Source organism: Phacochoerus africanus, chromosome 4 (assembly GCF_016906955.1).
Source record: "Phacochoerus africanus isolate WHEZ1 chromosome 4, ROS_Pafr_v1, whole genome shotgun sequence".
Lineage (NCBI taxonomy): Eukaryota > Metazoa > Chordata > Mammalia > Artiodactyla > Suidae > Phacochoerus > Phacochoerus africanus.
In genome coordinates this window covers 135,221,281-135,240,724 of record NC_062547.1, presented here as the reverse complement: position 1 = coordinate 135,240,724, position 19,444 = coordinate 135,221,281, and the positions used below count along the sequence as shown (strand labels likewise).

Here is a 19,444-nt window from a genome sequence, read left to right as displayed (position 1 = left end):
GCTGGAGAGATCTGTGGGGCCACAGAAGACTTTTTTTAAAGAATATATTTGAATATGATGGAAAGGATTTATTAAAGAGGGAAAAGTTATAGTTCCCATTGTGGCTCAGCAGGTTAAAAAGCTGATGTAGTGTCCATGAACATGCGGTTTGATCCCTGGTTTTGCTCAGTGGATTAAGGATCCAGCATTTCTGCAAACTACCATGTAGACTGAAGATGTGGCTTGGATCCAGTGTTGCCGTGGCTGTGGCGCAGGCCTGTAGCTGCAGCTCCAATTCTGCCCCTAGCTGGGGAAGTTCCATATGCCACAGGTGTGGCCGTAACTTGAAAAAAAAAGGAGGTAAAAGTTGGAGTTGTTGGAGAGAAGTTAGTAACTGATAAGGGAGAAGATTGCAAAATGGGCATAATTTTTCTCTGATAGAAAGGTACTTTTTTAACCAGAGGAGAGAAGAGAATGGATGGAATGCTGATAGTTTGAAAGTTGATGATTGATTGATGAGATTTCTCTCTCTCTCTCTCTTTTTTGGCCATTCCTGAGGCATGTGGAAATTCCTGGGCCAGGGAGTGAACCTGCACCTGAGCCACTGCAGTGACAGTGCCACATCCTTAACCCACTGCTCCACAAGGAAATTCCATTTTTCAGTAGGCTATTTCCAAGACACTAATTGAAAAAGGAAACATTGTAACAGGTTCTGAACACTTGAAAGAGGTGAGTTAAAAGTCAGGTTTTACTCTTTAAAAAGTTTTAGATTTTAAAAGGTTATAAAACTAATACATGTTTTTGTTAAAAATACTATAGAGAGAGTTCCCGTGTGGTGCAGCAGGTTAAGGATCTGGCATTTTCACTGCAATGGCTTGGGTCACTGCTGTGGAACAGGTTCCTTTCCTAGCGTGAGAACTTGCACATGCCTTGGGCATGGCCCTCTTAAAAAAAAAAGACTAGAAGATGAATTGCCTTTTTTTTTTTTTTCTTTTTTTGATCTAAAAAGACACCTGAGGCATATGGAGGTTCCCAGGCTAGGGGTCAAATCAGAGCTACAGATGCCAGCCTACGCCACAGCCATAGCCACAGCACCACCAGATTCGAGCCATGTCTGCAACCTACACCACAGCTCACGGCAACACCGGGTCCTTTACCCACTGAGCAAGGCCAGGGATTGAACCCGCAACCTCATGGTTCCTAGTCGGATTTGTTCCCGCTGTGCCACAATGGGAACTCCTGGAAGATGAATTTCTAAATGTTCATTGGGAAAGCACATTTTTTTAAAAAAAAACTCGTGAGGAGTTCTTTTGTGGTGCAGCAGGTGAAGGATCTGGGGGCTTGAGTCGCTGCTGTGGAGCAGGTTCGATCCCTGGCAGGGAACTTCCATGTCCCTCAGACACAGTCAAAAAACAAAAAACAAAAATAAAACCTTGTGAGTGCTGTAATTTTTTTGTGGTGGTAAAATATCATGTAACAAAATTTACCGTTTTAATTATCTTAAGTGTCTAATTCAGTGGCATTATGTACATTCACAATGTTGTACAGCCACCATCACTGTCCATTTCCAGAACTTTTTCCTCAAACAGAAGCTTCATATCCATTAAACAATAATTCTCTATTCCTTTCCTTATGCTCAGCCCCTTGCAAGGCACCGTTCTACTGTATGTCTCTATAAATGTGCCTTTTCTGCATAACATACCTCATGTAACTAGAGTCATAGAGTATTTGTCTTTTTGTGACTGGCTTATTTCACTTAGAATAGTATCCTCAAGATTCATCTGTGTTATAGCATATGTCTAAATTACATTCCTTTTTAAGGATGAATGATAGTTCTTTGTATGTGTGTATATACCACCTCTGGCTTGTCCATTCACCTGTTGGTGAACCCTTGGGTGGCTTCCACCTCTTGACTTTTGTGGATAATGTTTCTGTGAACATTGGTGTACAATTGTTTGGGTCCTTGCTTCAGTACTTTTGCTATATACGTAAGAATACAGTTGCTGAGTCATACAATAATTTCATAGCAGCTGCACCTTTTTATATTTTCACCAGCACTGCACAAGGGTTCTCATTTCTCCATATTCTTGGAAACACTTTTTTTTTTATTTTAATTTTTGGATAATAGCCATTTTAATGGCATTGTTTCTCATGGTTTTGATTTGCATTTCCCTTATAAGAAATGATAACGTTTTTGTTTGTTTTTTGCTTTTTTAGGGCCATACCTGTGGCATATGGAAGTTCCCAGGCTAGGGATCGAATCAGAGCTGCATCCAGTGGCCTATAGCACTGCCACAGCAATAGCAATGCGGGATCCGAGCCACGTCTTTGACCTACACCAGAGCTCACGGCAACGCCATATCCTTAACCCACTGACGGAGGCCCGGTATGGAACCTGCATCCTCGTGGAACCTAGTCAGGTTGGTTAACTGCTGAACCACGAAGGAAACTCCTTGATATTGAGCATCTTTTCGTGTGTTTGTTGGCCGTTTGTATATTTTCTTTGGAGAAATGTTTGTTGAGGTCCTTTTTCCAGGTTTTGATTGAGTTGTCTTGGCATTCTTGTGGAAAATCTATTATAATGTAAGGTACATTTCTGGACTTCCACTTCTGTTTTGTTGATCTACAGGTTTTAGTAAAGTTTGAAATTGGGGCATGTGTGTTTTCCAACTTTGTTCTTTTGTAAGGTTGTTTTGGCTGTTTGGGATCTGTTGAATTTGCACATGAATTTTAGCTTATTGAATTCAGTAAAGAAGTCAGCTGGGGAGTTCCCGTCCTGGCTCAGTGGTTAACTAATCAGACTAGTAACCATGAGGTTGCAGGTTCGATCCCTGGCCTTGTTCAGTGGGTTAAGGATCTGGCGTTGCCATGAGCTGTGGTGTAGGTCGCAGACTCGGCCTTGGATCCCGCATTGCTGTGGCTCTGGCGTAGGCTGGCAGCTATAGCTCCAATTAGACCCCTAGCCTGGGAACCTCCATATGCTGCAGGTGCAGCCCTAGAAAAGACAAAAAAACAAAAAAAAAAGTCAGCTGGGTGGAATATTGATAGGGATTCTGTCGAAACTGTAGATCAATTTAGGGAGTGTTTTCATCTTAGCAAATTTTCCAGTCCATGAATATGGAATGTCTTTCCTCTATTTCGGTCTTTTATTTCTTTCAATAATGTTTTATAGTTCCCAGAATGCTGTTCTTTTGTTAATTTTTTTTTTTCTAGTTCTAGTTGTAGTACAGTGGGGTTAATGATCAGGCTCATCTCTGTGGCATTGCTGGTCTGATCTCTGGTCTGGCACCATGGGTTAAGGATCCAGTGTTGCTGCAGCTGTGCATAGGTTGCCGGTGCAGATTCGATCCCTGGCCTGGGAACTTCCACGTGGGTGTGGCTGAAAAAGGAAAATAAAAATTTTTTTCTGAAGTATTTTATTTCTTTTGATAATAATGATGATGCTGATCCAGTTGGTGGATGGAATTGTTTATTTTTGTTTTGTTTATTGCTCTTATATAAAAATACAATTAGTTGGGGGTTTTTTGTGTATTGATCTTGTGTCCTGCAGCCTTGCTGAACTCGTTGATCACCTCTAACCATTTTTTGGTGGATTCTTTATGGTTTTCTATGAACAAAATCATCATTTTTCTTCTTTCTTTCCAATATAGATGCCTTTTATTCCTTTTTATTACCTAATTGATTTGACTAGAACCTACAGTGCGGTATTGGATAGAAGTGATGAAAGAACATCCTTGTCCTTGATCTTAGGGTGACAGCATTCAGTCGCACCAGTAAATGTGATAGTTGTGTTTTCTTCATAGGTGAGCTTTATCAGCCTGAGGAAATTCCTTTTTATTCCCAGTTTGTTGGGTGTTTTATCAAGAAGGGATGTTGCAGCTTGTCAAATGTATTTTCTGTGTCTGTCAAGATGGCCATTTGGTTTTTGTCCTATATTATGTTGTTAGCCTGTATCACTTTAACTATTATTGAATGTTAAGCCAATCTCACATTCCTGACATTTAGACCTGGTATATAATCCTCTATAAAGTTGCTGGATTTGGTTTATTAGTTTTTTTTTTTTTAGCCACTTCTGTGGCATGTGGAAGTTTCTGGGGCAGGGATCAAACCTGAGGTATAGCAGTGACCTAAGCCTCTGTAGTGACAATGCCACAGATCCTTAACCTGCTGTACCACAGAATGCTATGTCAGTTTTTTTGGGGTTTTTTTTTTTTTTTTGGTCTTTTGTCTTTTGTCTTTTTAGGGCTGCACCCGAGGCATATGGAAGTTCCCAGGCTAGGGTCGAATTGGAGCTGTAGCCACCAGCCTACACCACAGCCACAGCCACAGCCACACAAGATCCAAGCTGTGTCTGTGACCTACACCACAGCTCATGGCAGTGCTGGATCCCCAACCCACTGAGCAAGGCTAGGGACCAAACCTACATCCTCATAGATCCTAGTCAGGTTTGTTAATCACTAAGCCATGAAAAGGAACTCCTGTCAGGTTCTTAACTCACTAAACCACAATGGAAACTCCTGGCTTGTTACTAGACATTTATGTTTTTGAGAACTTTTTTTAGGAACGATATAACTCTACATCAAGATTATCAAATAGTCCTTGCTTCTAACAAAACATCTGAATCACTATGATTTGAAGAACTCTATATTAGTAGATAAAGGGTCATCATGTGAATCGCTGTCTTAGCCTCTTTGATATTGATTATGGAGAAATAAGGAAGGACATCTTTTTTCCCCCTGCATATTCATCCAGTAACTAGTTGTTGATTAGGTACCATATGCGCTCTGAGTTATTATTGATGCTCTTCTGAGATTAATATTCTTAATCCCTCTCATTTCCTTCCTTTTCCCCCCAAGAGGTCCTAAGGATTTTCAGAGAGATATAAATGACCAGGAAGTAACCTCTTTTTAATTTGTCCAATTCCTCTGTAAATGCTGTTTCCCTTGGATGGAGCTGTTAGTAGTGAGTGGGTGGATGAGATTTATAACAACTGCGGTGTGTAGCAGAGGCTGTCCAGTAAAGCCAGCCCTTTCCTTCCTTTAGTGCCCCAGCCCCATGTAATCCATGGTGGAGTTCGCTTTTGATCCTTTGGATACTAGGTAACTGAGAAATAAAGTTATAGGTGGCATACTGTATGTAGTATAGACTGTTTAAATTTTTTATTTAGATTGATTGTTACCCCACAGAAATAAAGAGTGAAAAAGTCCAGAGAGGCTGAGCAGATGCAGATCAAGGTGAAAGGGTAAAAGGCTGCGAGAAACAAATCAAGAGACTTGGAAAGGGTGTTGACAAACTTCGACGGCTGCAGTTAGGTTTTATCTCAGACTGAGGAGAGTTTAGGTGTAGCTTGCCCATAGAGTTTGGGAGTGGTCCTGAAGGAAGAGGCAGAAGACCTGAAGGAGGTGCTCAGTGGATGGAGGATGCAGTTCATCATAAGATGTAATCCTAACCTTATGTTCCTCCGTTAAGTCCTATGGTAAACTGAGATAGCATAGTTATTACATAATCAAAAGATTTTCACTTTAATAAAAAGTGGGCCAAAGGTGTGAATAGGCACGTCGCAAAAGAAATATGAATGGCTAAGGTGAAAAAGATGTGCAGTCTAGCTATCAGAAATTAGTAGAATGTAGTTGACTTAGAGCTTTATAAGGTCAAGGACGATCTGGGTGTCATTCTCCATTTTATCCCTGGCTCCTGGCACAGTGTCTAGAAATAGTGTGCAGGCTCATCATGTGTTTGTTGAATAAATGAAATAAAACAAATGACGGAATAGTTTTTTTTCCTTCTTAGATTTAAAAAGACTCATAGTGCCTGAGGGTGAAAATGGCATGGTTAAGGTGTAGTCTCATACTCCGTTGGTGGACTGTCAGTTAACACATTTTTCTGTATAGCATGTATCCTTTGACCTAGCAATATCATAGTGAGAAATTTATGTGAAACTAAAATAGTGTGCACACACACACAAATAAAATGATTATAATGTTGGTTATTCTAAATTCTGGATACGACCCAACTCTCAGAGCCTTTCTGGTTAAGTGAATATTACGCAGTCAATGAAAGAATGAAAATTTAGGAGCTCCTGCTGTGGTGCAGTGGATTAAGTATTCAGCATTGCTGCAGTTGTGGCATAGGTCACAGTTGCGGCTCAGATTCAATCCCTGGCCTGGGAACTTCCATCTGCCATGGTTGCAGCCAAAAAAAAAGGGAAAAAAAGAAAATTCGTATGTATTGATATGGAACTATGTTCATTACTTATTAAATGAAGTAAGAACTGTATGTGTAATGTGTGACTCTTCACAATATCTCTTTCAGGAAAGTGAAATTATTGGTGAATTTTACTTTATACTTTATAGTACCCATATCAGAATTTTTGAGCAAGAAGCAAGCATTACTTGTCTAACTGGAAAAACCCATCAAGGTTTATCTCTTTTGAAAAATACACAAGTGGAAGAATATTCTTGGAGTTCCCGTTGTGGCTCAGCGGAAACCAATCTGATTAGTATCCATGAGGACGCAGGTTTGATCCCTGGCCTCACTCAGTGGGTTGAGGATCCAGAGTTGCCGTGAGCTGTGGTGTAGGTCTCAAACGTGGCTCGGATCTGGCTTTGCTGTGGTGTAGGCCAGTGGCTACAGCTCCCATTGGACCTCTAGCCTGGGGACCTCCATATGCAGTGGGTGCGGCCCTAAAAAGACCAAAAACATTTTAAGAAATAATAAAATAAAATTGCTTATAATTTTGCTGAACCAGGAAGAAATAAACAATATGAACAGATTAATTATATAATGAAATTAAGTAAATTTAAACTCCCAACAAAAAAAAAGTATGGGACTAGATGGTCTCACAGGTAAATTCTGCCAAACATTTGGAGAAGAGTTAATGCCTATCTTTCTCAAACCATTCGAAAAATTCCAAAGGAAGGAACACTTCTGAACTCATTCTCTGAGGCCAACATCACCCTGATACCAAAATTGGACAAAAGACAACACAAGAAAAGAAAATTACAGGCTGACGTCACTGATGGACATAGATCCAAAAATCTTCAAAATATTAGCAAACCGAATTCAATAATACATTAAGAGGATCATACATCATGATCAAGGTGGGATTTATATTGGGGATTCAGGTATGGTTCCACCTCTGAAAGTCAAGCAGTGAGGTACACATCAAATTTTTTTTTTCCTCTTTTTAGGGCTGCACTTGCAGCATATGGAGGTTCCTAGGAGGCTAGGGGTCCAATTGGAGCTGTAGCTACTGGCCTACACCACAGCTCACGGTAATGCCAGATCCTTAACCCACTGCGTAAGGCCAAGAATCAAACCTGCATGCTCATGAATGCTAGTCAGATTTTAACCACTGAACCACGATGGAAATTCCCACATTAGTAAATTGATGAATAAAAATCACATAATCATTTTAATAGATGCATAAAAAGTGTTTGACAGAATTCTGCATCCATTTATAATAAAAATCTTTCCACAATGATTGTATAGAGGAAACATGTCTCAACATAATAAAGGCCGTATATGATAAGTCCACATTGTACTCAGACAAGAATGCCTACTTTTGCCATTTTTATTCAACATAGTGTTGGAAGTCCTAGTCACAGCAAACAGGAAAAAAAAAATGAAAGGAGTCTGAATTGGAAATGAAGTAGAACCGTCACTGTTTGCAGATGACATAAATAGAAAATTCTAAAGATGCCACCAAAAGACTAATGGAGCTCATCAGTGAATTTGGTAAAGGTAAAGGATAAAAAATTATCTGCCCAATTGAAAAATGGTTGGAGAACTTGAATAGAATATCTTTCCAAGGAAGATACACAGATGGCCGAGAGGCACATGACGGATACTCTACATCGTTAATCAGGGAAATACAAATCAAAACCACAGTGAGGGAGTTCCTGCTGTGGGTTAGTGATCTGGCTTGTCTCTGTGGTGGCTCTGGTTCAAACCCTGCCCTGGTGTAGTGGATTAAGGACCTGTCCTTGATGGAGCTGTGGCGTGGGTCATGCTCCAGCTCAGATTTGATCCTTGGCCCAGGAACTTCCATATGCCATGGTTGCAGCTGAAAAAGGAAAAAAAAATAAATAAAACACTACAATGAGATGTCACGTCACACAGAATAGTCATTATCAGAAAGACAGCAAATAGTAAGTGTTGGCAAGGATGTGGAAGAGAGAGAACCCTCATGCACTGTCGGTGACAATGTAATTTGGTGTAGCCACTAAGGAAAACAGTATGGAGATTTCTCAAAAAATTAAGAACAGTACTACCATATGATCTAGCAGTTCCACTCCTGGGTGTTTGAAGAAAACAAAAGCTTTTATTAGGAGAGATATGTGAAGTTCCCATAGTGGCTCAGCTGGTTAAGGACCCAACGCTGTCTCTGTGATAATGTGAGTTTGATCCCTGACCTGGGTCAGTGGGTTAAAGATTTGGCATTGCCGCAACCTGTGGTGAAGGTTTCAGATGTGGCTCAGTATTGCCATGGCTGTGGCATAGGCCTCAGCTGCAGCTCCAATTTAACACCTAGCATGGAAACTTCCATATGCCACAGACGTGGCTGTTTTTAAAAAAAATAAAATATATGCACCTGTATGTTCATTGCAGCGTTATTTGCCAAGATGTGGAAGCAACTGAAGTTCCCATCAAAAGATGAATGGATAAAGAAGATGTGTGTGTGTATAAAATGGAAAATTACGCAACCATAATAAAAAAGAATGAAATTTGGCCATTTGCAACAATATGGATGGCCCAAGAGGGTATTATGCTAAGTGAAATAAGTCAGAGAAAGACAGAAATAGTAGGGAGTATCAGAGGAAAGGAAGAAACAGGTGAAGGAGATTAAGAGGAACAAACTTCAGTTGCAAAGTAAATGTGTCAAGGGTATGAGTGTGGGGAATGGAATATATTATTCAATGACTATGTAACATCTTTGGCGACATCATATCTTAATTAGACTTACTGTGCTCAGGTTTCAGATGTAAAGAAATATCAAATAGGAACTCACATGGTGTTGTAGGTCAATTATACTTCAAAAACAAACTCTGGAAAAAGATCAGATGGGTGGTTACCAGAGATGTAGGGTGGAGGAGGGGGAATTGGAGGAAGGCAGTCAAAAGGTACAAACTTTCAGTTATAAGTAAGTGCTAGGGATGTAATGTATAACATAAATATAATTCACATTGCTGTATGTTAAAAGTAAATCCTAAGAGATCTCATCACAAGAAAAATATTTTTTCTATTTCTTTAATTTTGTATCTGTATGAGATAATAGTAATTAAAAATTGTAGATGAAGAGCCCCTTTCTGCTTGGTAATTTCCTTTTAAAAAGTATTTTATCTAGTAGTCCCACAGATTTTGTTGTCATAGTGCCTTTTTTTTTTTTTTTTTTAAGGGCTGCACCCATGGTGTATGGAGGTTCCCAGGCTAGAGGTCCAGTCGGAGCTACAGCTGCGTGCCTACACCAGAGCCACAGCAACACAGTATCCAAGCCACATCTGTGACCTGCACCACAGCTCATGGCAGTGCTGGATCCCCAACCCACTGAGTGAGGCCAGGGATCAAACCTGAAACTTCATGGTTCCTAGTCGGATTCCTTTCCACTGCACCACATGGGAACTCCTGCAGTTTGTTATTTTTAACTGTGTCAGTGCAGTAGTTGCAGATGTCCTGAGGGATATGTTATAAGATAGTTTTGCCTGTACAACAGAGATACACTTCAAATTGAGTCATGTCTAAATTTCATAACAATGGAAGGGGGCTCAAAAGGATTACTGAAATTACTGCTTTTGAGGAAGCTTTATTTTAGGCAGAGAGATTGATGTTGAAAGACACAGGAGAGAAAAATAGAACTGATACATTAGATGTGGAAGTAAATCAGATCAGAAAAAAATTAAGAGAATAAGTGCTACAGCTGGGATATTATTTTTTATAAGCAATCATTTAATTCAGTTATGAGCTTCTTGGCACCTTGTCAAAGGGGGAAACATTCACTGTCATGACTTTTATTGTTAAGAAAAGAAAAAGTTTCTTATTACTGGATTATAGGAGGGTTTTTACTGTGGGAATTGTCTGGTTTTTGTAATAAATGTTCACATATTTTTTGCGTGATTGTTTTAGTGCTGTTGAATGCATAAAATTTAAGTCAATTGAAATTAGGCATTTATGTTGTTTTCTGATCTTTCAAGGACTGAATTTAAGAAATGTAAGGAAGTTGGTAGTTAACATAGGATAACAGATACAGATAACAAAAGATAAAGGTAACTCCATATGTTGCAGTACCTTGGCTCTAGAGGTCTATTTGAAACTTGATTGTTAGTGAGGTATAGTTATTAGTTGTTCAGGTATGCTGGAGACAGTAATTGTTCTTTGGTTTTATTCTCTGACTACCAAAGTATAGATAATTTATAACATTTAATAATGAAAGAATCAAATATTTTTTGTAGTTCTGATAGGAGACCAAAGAAAGCACACACTATTTCCATAACCTCAGAATAGCTTATATTCTTTTATAAGTTTACTAGAAAATTGTGCAAACAAGAAAGAGCTTGAACACACATTTGGATACTTAGAACTTAAAAAACCCACTAAATTCCTTTATTTGCATGCTATTAAATTGTGCAAATCAGAAAGTTTTGTTTTTGAATGTTTACTTGCACTTATAAAAATCCTCAAGAGTATGTTGATTTTGCTATCCACTCTCATTTTACAATTATAGTTTCCCCCAGTCTTGATTGACTTTAATTTTCTGATTTGATTTATGAATCACAAGGCTAGATACTCCACAGTATAACCTAATTTTTCTCTTTGGTCTCCGATAGGACTTTGAAAACAACAAAACAGAACATAACTAGGACAGATGATTTTTATCTACTGCAGGGAAGTGTGTGTGGCAGTCTCTGATAATCCCTTGTCCCAAGGTTTTGATAACCTTTTTCATTATTTTCCATTTAACCACAATTCCTACTATAAATAAACTATTTTCCTTGGTTTGTTCTTAATGCAAATACAGCATTCTGTCATGATTATAGAAATGACACCCTCATTTACCCTTTCTCCCGAAAGACTTTTTCTTTTTGATACAATTTCGACTACTGTTACTAACCCAAGTTAATTTTAGATTCTATTGCTGAAAGCCTCAGTTTTGCCATTTATTGAGGTGTGAATTGAAATATTAATGTATTTAGAGCAGAAATGTCGTTTTTTAGGGTATCTAGAGCAACAGCAAAGCTGAGGTCAAACTGCCATAAGGATGGACACCAAGGAAGCTGTGTTTGGGACAAAAGGAAATCAAGATAAGGTAGATGCAAAGTAGAGAAAAGAACTGGACCCTGGGGGGAGGGGGTGGTAGGTGGGAGTGGGTTATATGCCTCTAATGGCAAAGACTAGTTAGATTTCTGAAGATGAAGCCACAGAAGGCTTATAGGAAATACTAAGAATTTGGGTTTAAGTACCACCTTCACTTTGAGTGTATTAGTTTTAGCTGACTTTTAGCTAGCAGAACACTTAAAAATTCCTAAGGTTACATGTTTCAGTGGGGTGGATCCTAATATTCTGGGCTAGTGATTCCTGTGTGGATATTGTGGAAGATGCTATTGGTGTTAGATGATAAAACCATTGCCAAACCCACCTTCAGTACTCATGTGTGTTATTTCTGGGAATTTGAAAGGAAATATCTGACTGAAGTATTGCACTGACAAAATGAGTGCAGAACGTTTAATTTTTCCTTTTCTTTTTATGATGTGAAGGTTGTGTCTCTCTTCGTAGCAACATGAACCGTGAAGACCGGAATGTGCTGCGTATGAAAGAACGGGAAAGGCGGAATCAGGAAATTCAGCAGGGCGACGACGCCTTCCCACCTAGCTCTCCTCTCTTTGCTGAGCCATACAAAGTTGTAAGTTGCCCTTTGAATGTTTTTTCCTCCCCTAAAATGACCTTTTTTTGCTTTTAAAATGTTTAAACTTAAATTTTTATAGTAGGGTAATTATTATGTTACAACTTGCAATATTTTTTCTCTTCCTCATAATAGAATGTACTTTTTTGGTGTAAACTTTTCATTACAGCACAAAGTATGTACAGAAAAGTACACAAAATAGGTGTACTTGGAGCTGAGAGAATTTTCACCACATGAGCAACCTCACATAATTAGTGCCTAGATCAAGAAATACAGTGTTACTTGTGTGTGGCAGGCGAGGCTCGGATCCTGTGTTGCTGTGGAGTAGGCCAGCAGCTACTCCGATTCAACCCTTAACCTGGGAACCTCCATATGCTGTCATTGCGGCCCTACAGAGACAAAAACAAAAAAACAAAATTGAAAAAAACAGCATTACTAGAGCCCTAAGGTCATCTTCACACACCCCAACCCCATTGCATTCCTGTACCCTTGAAATACGGTCTGGATTAGCACAAATGTCCGTGTTCCTGACTCTGCCACTAACCCTGGGCAGGTAATTCACTTTTCTGAGCCTTGAATTAAATTTAAAATTTTGTGCTTATCATCTGCTGTTAACATTGGCTGTTTGGGTATAACATCAATCAAAGACAGATGTTTCAGGAAGTTTGTGGTGGCCTAGTTGTTAAGGATTCAACATTGTCACTGCTGTGGTGTGAATTTAATTCCTGGCCTGGGAAATTTTGTATGCCACAGCGGGCACAGCCAAAAAAGACAAATATTTCATAGATTCATTTGTTTCTATCTCTTAGTATTTGCTTACTTATTTTATTAAGTTTTATTGACTGTTAGTATATTTGAATAAATGTGTCTTCAGTATCAATGTTTTTTTTTGTTACCATATACTAAATTCTTTGATTTTCTTTCTATATGTTTAATGCTTAATTAACTATCAAGTTTAGGAGTTCCTGTCAAGGCTCAGTGGTTAATGAACCTGAGTAGTATCCATGAGGACTCGGGTTCGATCCCTGACCTCACTCAGTGGGTTAAGGATCCAGCGTTGCTGTGAGCTGTGGTGTAGGTTGCACACGCAGCTCAGATCTGGCATGGCTATGGCTGTGGAGTAAGCCAGTGGCTATAGTTCTGATTGGACCCCTAACCTGGGGACCTCCATATGCCATGGGTGCGGCCCTAAAAAGATAAAATAAGATTAAAGCATGTTGTTAGAAGTGTTGACTAATTGCTAATTAACAATTGGTTGACCAATTGAACTAATTGTTGTTGTTATAACTATCAATTTATTTGATTTGGGATTATATAAAACACTGAATCTGATGACTGATGTAGCTGTAGTGGCCACAAGTGTCGCTTTAATATTTTGGTTTGGCCTTATACTTCACTGGAATAATAATTATTATTATTATTTTGGCCATGCCTGTGGCAGTTGAAGTTTCCTGGGCCAGAGACTGAGCCTGCTCCACAGCAATGATAATGCTGAATCCTTAACCTCTAGACTACCAGGAAACGCCGTAGAAGTATTATTTGTATTGTTGTTAAATTTTTTTTTTGCTTTTTTTATTGAATTATTTATTGATGTATAGTTGATTTATAGTGCTTCAGTTATATAGCAAGGTGATTCAGTTATGTGTATAATTGGAAATACTGTTATAATAATTTAAATGCTTATACTGTCTATAATAGCCATAATACTATGTATTGCCCTAGTAATGACCATTGTTGGCTTTACAGTATAAGATTGAGAATGTGGAGTTCCTGTCGTGGCTCAGTGGTTAACGAATCCAACTAGGAACCATGCAGACAGAGCTTGGATCCAGAGTTGCTGCGGCTCCGATTAGACCCCTAGCCTGGGAACCTCCATATGCCAAGGGAGCGGCCCTAGAAAAGGCAAAAAGACAAAAAAAAAAAAAAAGATTGAGAATGTGTTAGACTTTTTCCTAATGAAATACAAATTTAACTACTTATAACATGTTATAACATTTGGTGTTTGTAGAAATCATTCGTGAGATCTATAAAAAGCCATTTATTCGGAGCTTTTAAGGATTTTCCAGTGAAAGGCAGTTTTACTGATATCATTTATGAGTGTAACACAAAATTTGGGATTAGGTGTTAAAGATACTTTGAAAAACACAGGAGTTTCATCTAGAATCTTTGCATCATACTGCCATTTATTTTTAATTACGTTGTAATAAATTAGATCAATTTCTGATCTTGATGTTGTCCATAAATTGCTATGTATTTACCTTTCTTGTTTAATAGGGATTGGACTGATTTTCAAATAATCTAAAATCTTTACTGATTCATGTCAGTCTCAAATAGTGGTAGTTTAGGCTTTTTTTTTTTTTGTCTTTTGGTTGTTGTTGTTGCTATTTCTTGGGCCGCTCCCGCGGCATATGGAGGTTCCCAGGCTAGGGGTTGAATCGGAGCTGTAGCCACTGCCCTACGCCAGAGCCACAGCAACGCGGGATCTGAGCCGTGTCTGCAACCTACACCACAGCTCACGGCAACGCCGGATCGTTAACCCACTGAGCAGGGGCAGGGACCGAACCCGCAACCTCATGGTTCCTAGTCGGATTCGTTAACCACTGCGCCACGACGGGAACTCCTTTTTTTTTTTTTTTTTTGTCTTGTTTCAGGGCCCCACTTGCAGCATGTGGAGGTTTCCAGGCTAGGGGTCCTATATCTGCTGGCCTACACCACAGCCACAGCAACGTGGAATCTGAGCCACATCTGCAACCTCCACCACAGCTCACGGTAATGCTGGATTCTTAACTTGCTAGTCACATTTGTTAGCCACTGATCCACGACGGGAACTCCTCTAACTATAACATTTAATTACAAAGAATATGATATTTTACTCGACTGCCTATTAAAATGAGAATTGGCTAATCTCCTGACTTGGAAATTAACTTTGTAAACATGTAATTACTTTTTCTGCTCTTCCCAAGATTTTTACAGTATATTTATTGGTGACATTCGGGTATTTAAAAAATCTGGGAGTTCTCATCGTGGCTCAGTGGTTAATGTATCCGATTAGGAACAATGAGATTTCAGGTTTGATCCCTGGCCTTGCTCAGCGGGTTAAGGATCCAGTGTTGCCATAAGCTGTGGTGTAGGTTGCAGATGCAGCTTGGATCTGGCGTGGCTGTGGCGTAGGCTGGTGGCTATAGCTCTGATTAGACCCCTAGCCTGGGAAATTCCATATGCTGTGGGTGCAGCCCTAAAAATACAAAAAAAAAAAAAAAATCTGTGGTCTGTTGTACCTATTTCTCAGTGCACTCTAGAATATTTGTGTTTTAACATGGAGATTTCTCACTTTCGGTGTATTTTTTTCCACCATAAAAAATATGCGCTTGAGTTTGCTTTGAGATTTTCACCTTAAGATATGAGATGAGACCTCCTTTTGAAAAGTCCCTTTCCAGAGTTCCTGTTGTATCTCAGCAGGTTAAGAACCTAACGTAGTTTGCTTGAGGATGCAAGTTCGATTCCTGACCTTGCCCAGTGGGTTAAGGGTCTGGCGTTGGTGCAAGCTACGGTGGGAGTTGTACAGGTGGCTCGGCTCTGGTGTTGCCGTGGCTGTGGTGTAGGCCCGCAGCTGTGGCTCCAATTTGACCCCTAGCCAGGAACTTCCATGTGCTTCAGGTGCAGCCATAAAAAGAAAAAGACCCTTTCCATTTGAAGTTTCTAAAGTTAGTTTAGAAGCATCTTTTATTTCTAGTTATGCTAATTTAATAATTTTCTTTTACTTTTTTTTGTAGACTAGCAAAGAAGATAAGCTGTCAAGTCGTATTCAGAGTATGCTTGGAAATTACGATGAAATGAAGGATTTCATAGGAGACAGATCTATACCAAAGCTTGTTGCAATTCCCAAGCCTACAGTACCGCCAACAGCAGATGAAAAATCAAACCCAAATTTCTTTGAACAGAGACATGGGAGCTCTCATCAGAGCAGCAAATGGACTCCAGTAGGACCTGCACCCAGCACTTCTCAGTCTCAAAAAAGGTCCTCGGGCTTACAGAGTGGACACAGTAGCCAGCGGGCCAGTGCAGGTAGCAGTGGTGGCTCTAATAGTAGTGGCCAGAGGCATGACCGTGACTCATATAGCAGTGGTGGGAGCAGTAGCCGGAAAAAAGGCCAGCATGGATCAGAACACTCCAAATCACGCTCTTCCAGCCCTGGAAAACCCCAGGCTGTTTCTTCATTAAGCTCCAGTCATTCCAGGTCTCATGGGAGTGATCACCATAGTAAGGAACACCAGCGTTCCAAATCTCCTCGGGACCCTGACGCAAACTGGGATTCTCCTTCCCGTGTACCTTTTTCAAGTGGGCAGCACTCAAATCAGTCTTTCCCACCTTCCTTGATGTCAAAGTCCAGCTCGATGTTACAGAAACCCACTGCCTATGTGCGACCCATGGATGGACAAGAATCCATGGAACCAAAGCTGTCCTCTGAACACTACAGCAGCCAATCCCATGGCAACAGTATGACTGAACTGAAGCCCAGCAGCAAAGCACATCTCACCAAGCTGAAAATACCTTCCCAACCATTGGATGTAAGTCACAAGTTCAGAGCTTTTTAACATTGTAACTGTGTGGAGCAGTTGACCCTGAATTTATGATTAAACTTGAACTGTCTCTTTTTCTTAGTAGTAAGGAATGTAAAAAATTTAAAGGAAGGCTTGTGATTGACTGCCAAGTGAATGTAGAGCGCTTAGCTACCCCCTTCAGCGGTAGGGAAAATGTCATTCATTGTTCTCAAATGTTAATTCACTTACAGAATTAAAAGCATAGTCAATCAGTATCCTAGATTTCTTCATTTTGATTTTATGGAATAATACATCTTGTCTTCTTTTGTTTTTAAGAAAATTGACTTCTGTTCTTATTGCAATACTCATCAATGAGATGTGGGCATGGTTCAGTGTGGTTGATGTTGGAACTTTTTTTGGGTCCATGGAGATTGTAAATTTTTCTGGTTTGGATGCCGTGATCCTTTTCTGTGGTTATACTTAAAGGTTTGAGGCAGCTGCTCCGGACATAGTGGTTTGAAATTTACAGTATTTTTAACTTCATTACCAAAGAAATGAGTATTTGTTGTGAAATAGCTGAAGTTTTCTCTTTAATGTAGTTTTTGCAATAAAAAATTTTAATGTCAATAGTTAGTCATAGCTCATAACTTAAAATGGTGGGGGAAGGGATCAGGGATAGGTGAAATGCTCTTTTGAGGACATTTAAAAATCTTGGCTGTGGCCTTAGGAAACACACTGTTCATGGCATTTGTCATCTGATTACTCCTCTCAAGAGAACAGTAAAGTGGTAATTTGTTCTTTCTTCACACAATATAACATGGTCCTTGGAGTCACTTTACTGTAGCTCTCCAGGTCCTGTTTGAGCCTCACAATAAACAACCTAATATTGATTTTATTGTTTGCTAGTTTATGTGAAATAATTGACCTCAGTATCATGATATGTTTTGTATGTAAATAAACTTTTTAAGATTTGACATATTGCTTATCTGAAAAAATTACATTTAAAAAATTATTTCTGGAGTTCCCGTTGTGGTCTAGCAGGTTAAGAACCCGACATAATGTCTTTGAGGATGCGGGTTCTATCCCTGGTCTTGCTCAGTATCTGGTGTTGCCGCAGGCTGTGGCATAGCTCACAGATGCAGCTTGGATCCCTAGTTGCTGTGGCTGTGTTGTAGGCCTGCAGCTGCAGCTCCATTTCACCTCCTAGCCTGGGAACTTCCATATGACGCAGGTGTGGCCTTAAAAAAAAAAAACTCAAAAAAAATTTTTTTTATTATACTTGATTTACAGTGTTCTGTCAATTTCTGCAGTACAGCAAAGTGACCCAGTCGTGTGTGTGTGTGTGTGTGTGTGTGTGTTTGTGTGCGCGTTTTCTTTTTCTCACATTATTTTCTATCATGTTCCATCATAAGTGACTAGATATAGTGCCTGTGCTATACAGCAGTATCTCATTGCTTGTCCACTCCAAAATTTTTTCTAATCTAAGGTAAGATTTTTAAAAACCTTTTAAAAAATACAAAGTTCTTCCAATCATAAACAGTTTGATTATTAAAATTTTTTAGTGCTTGAAAAATTTGTAGTTAAGGGAGTTCCCGTTGTAGTGCAGCAGAAGTGAATCCAACTAGTTTCAGGTTTGATCCCTGGCCTCGCTTAGTAGGTTGGGGATCTGGTGTTGCCTTGAGCTGTGGTGTAGGTCGCACACAAGGCACCAATCCTGCATTCCCATGGCTGTGGTATAGGCTGGCGGCTATAGCTTTGATTTAACTCCTAGCCTGGAAACCTCTATGTGCCAGAGGTGCAGCCCTAAAAAGCAAAAAAAAAAAAAAAAAAAAAATTGTAGTTAAGGAAATTACTCTAAAAATTCTAATTAGTATTTAGAGTAGTGGGATACTAAATACTCCTTCAAATTTCACTTTCATTTCTAATGTTAAATTTGTGCAACAGATGATCAAAACATAATAGTAAATGACTCTCCACATCTAATACATGTTTCTTTTCCTCTTTCTTTAGGCATCTGCTTCTGGTGATGTAAGCTGTGTAGATGAAATTCTTAAAGTAAGTTTTTCAAAAAATAGTTTCTCTTTAATTAATGATGCTCTGCTGCCCTCTGTATTTCACAGAATATCTGAAGCAACAGATTGCTTACATGTATAACCTCATAATGTCCATCGAAAATAACTGACCTTTTTTTTTCGGTTACATTCATACCTAGGTTCTGAATTACTTGGTTTGTTTACTATTTGCCCTCAAAAAGCTGTTCCTTTTTTTTTGTTTTGTTTTAGTTTGTAAGTAAAAACAAATTCTACAGTTTGCTTTGAAAAAAGGAAGAAACCAAATATAACTGTACTTTCTCAGGTTTATTAATCATTTGAAGTGCTAAAAAAAAATCTCAGTAGTTATCAGTCAAAGCATTGTTTTGAAAATAGCTTGTAGTTCATCTGTATATACTGCTCAGATCCTACAATGAAAAGCCTTCTCTGAATACTGCACAGTTCATCTGTATATACTGCTCAGATCCTACAATGAAAAGCCTTCTCTGAATACTGCACAGTTTGAATATGTTTAAACTTGACACATGACCAAAGAGTACAGTCTTGGGGAAAAAAAAATTGTCTATTGGAAAAATAGTCCAGTGAATTGATGAATGACAGTGACTGCTTCTGGCTCAATAGAGAAGAACCATCACTTGCATATTAATTGTACTTTCTGCGTATGCTTCTGAATTTTTCTGTCTATACTTGGATTTTACTATGGATACTTTTGAAAGACTACTTGGATTGGCTGCTTCTGCTTTATTCTCTTCTTCTTTCTTTTAGCCCTCTGCGGTCTTTTACCTCTGCCATCCTGCTGAACTTGTTTCTCCAAAGTCATTATCTTCCATTTCATCAGGGGCTTCATTTTGAGTTCCTTTTTTTTTTTTTTTTTTTCCTTTAAGGGCCACACTTGTGGCATAAGGAAGTTCCAGGCTAGGGGTCAAATTCAGAGCTGCAGCTGCCGGCCTACACCATAGCTACAGCAACGCCAGATC

General features: G+C 39.2%; 1 protein-coding gene across 5 annotated transcripts in view; it reads left to right on the top strand.

Annotated features, from left to right (window-relative positions):
- Window positions 1-19,444, top strand: part of AFF4 (ALF transcription elongation factor 4) — an 87,201-nt gene that overhangs the window by 17,670 nt on the left and 50,087 nt on the right. For 3 of the 5 annotated variants that reach the window (XM_047778615.1, XM_047778613.1, XM_047778616.1), the window contains exons 2-4: window positions 11,730-11,875; window positions 15,649-16,443; window positions 18,427-18,471. In XM_047778615.1, the coding sequence (XP_047634571.1) occupies window positions 11,753-11,875; window positions 15,649-16,443; window positions 18,427-18,471 (963 nt within the window). In that variant the 5' untranslated portion in view covers window positions 11,730-11,752. Of the gene's footprint in view, window positions 1-11,189; window positions 11,282-11,729; window positions 11,876-15,648; window positions 16,444-18,426; window positions 18,472-19,444 lie in introns of all 5 variants that reach the window. The other 2 variants (XM_047778614.1, XM_047778612.1) reach the window with 2 other exon arrangements.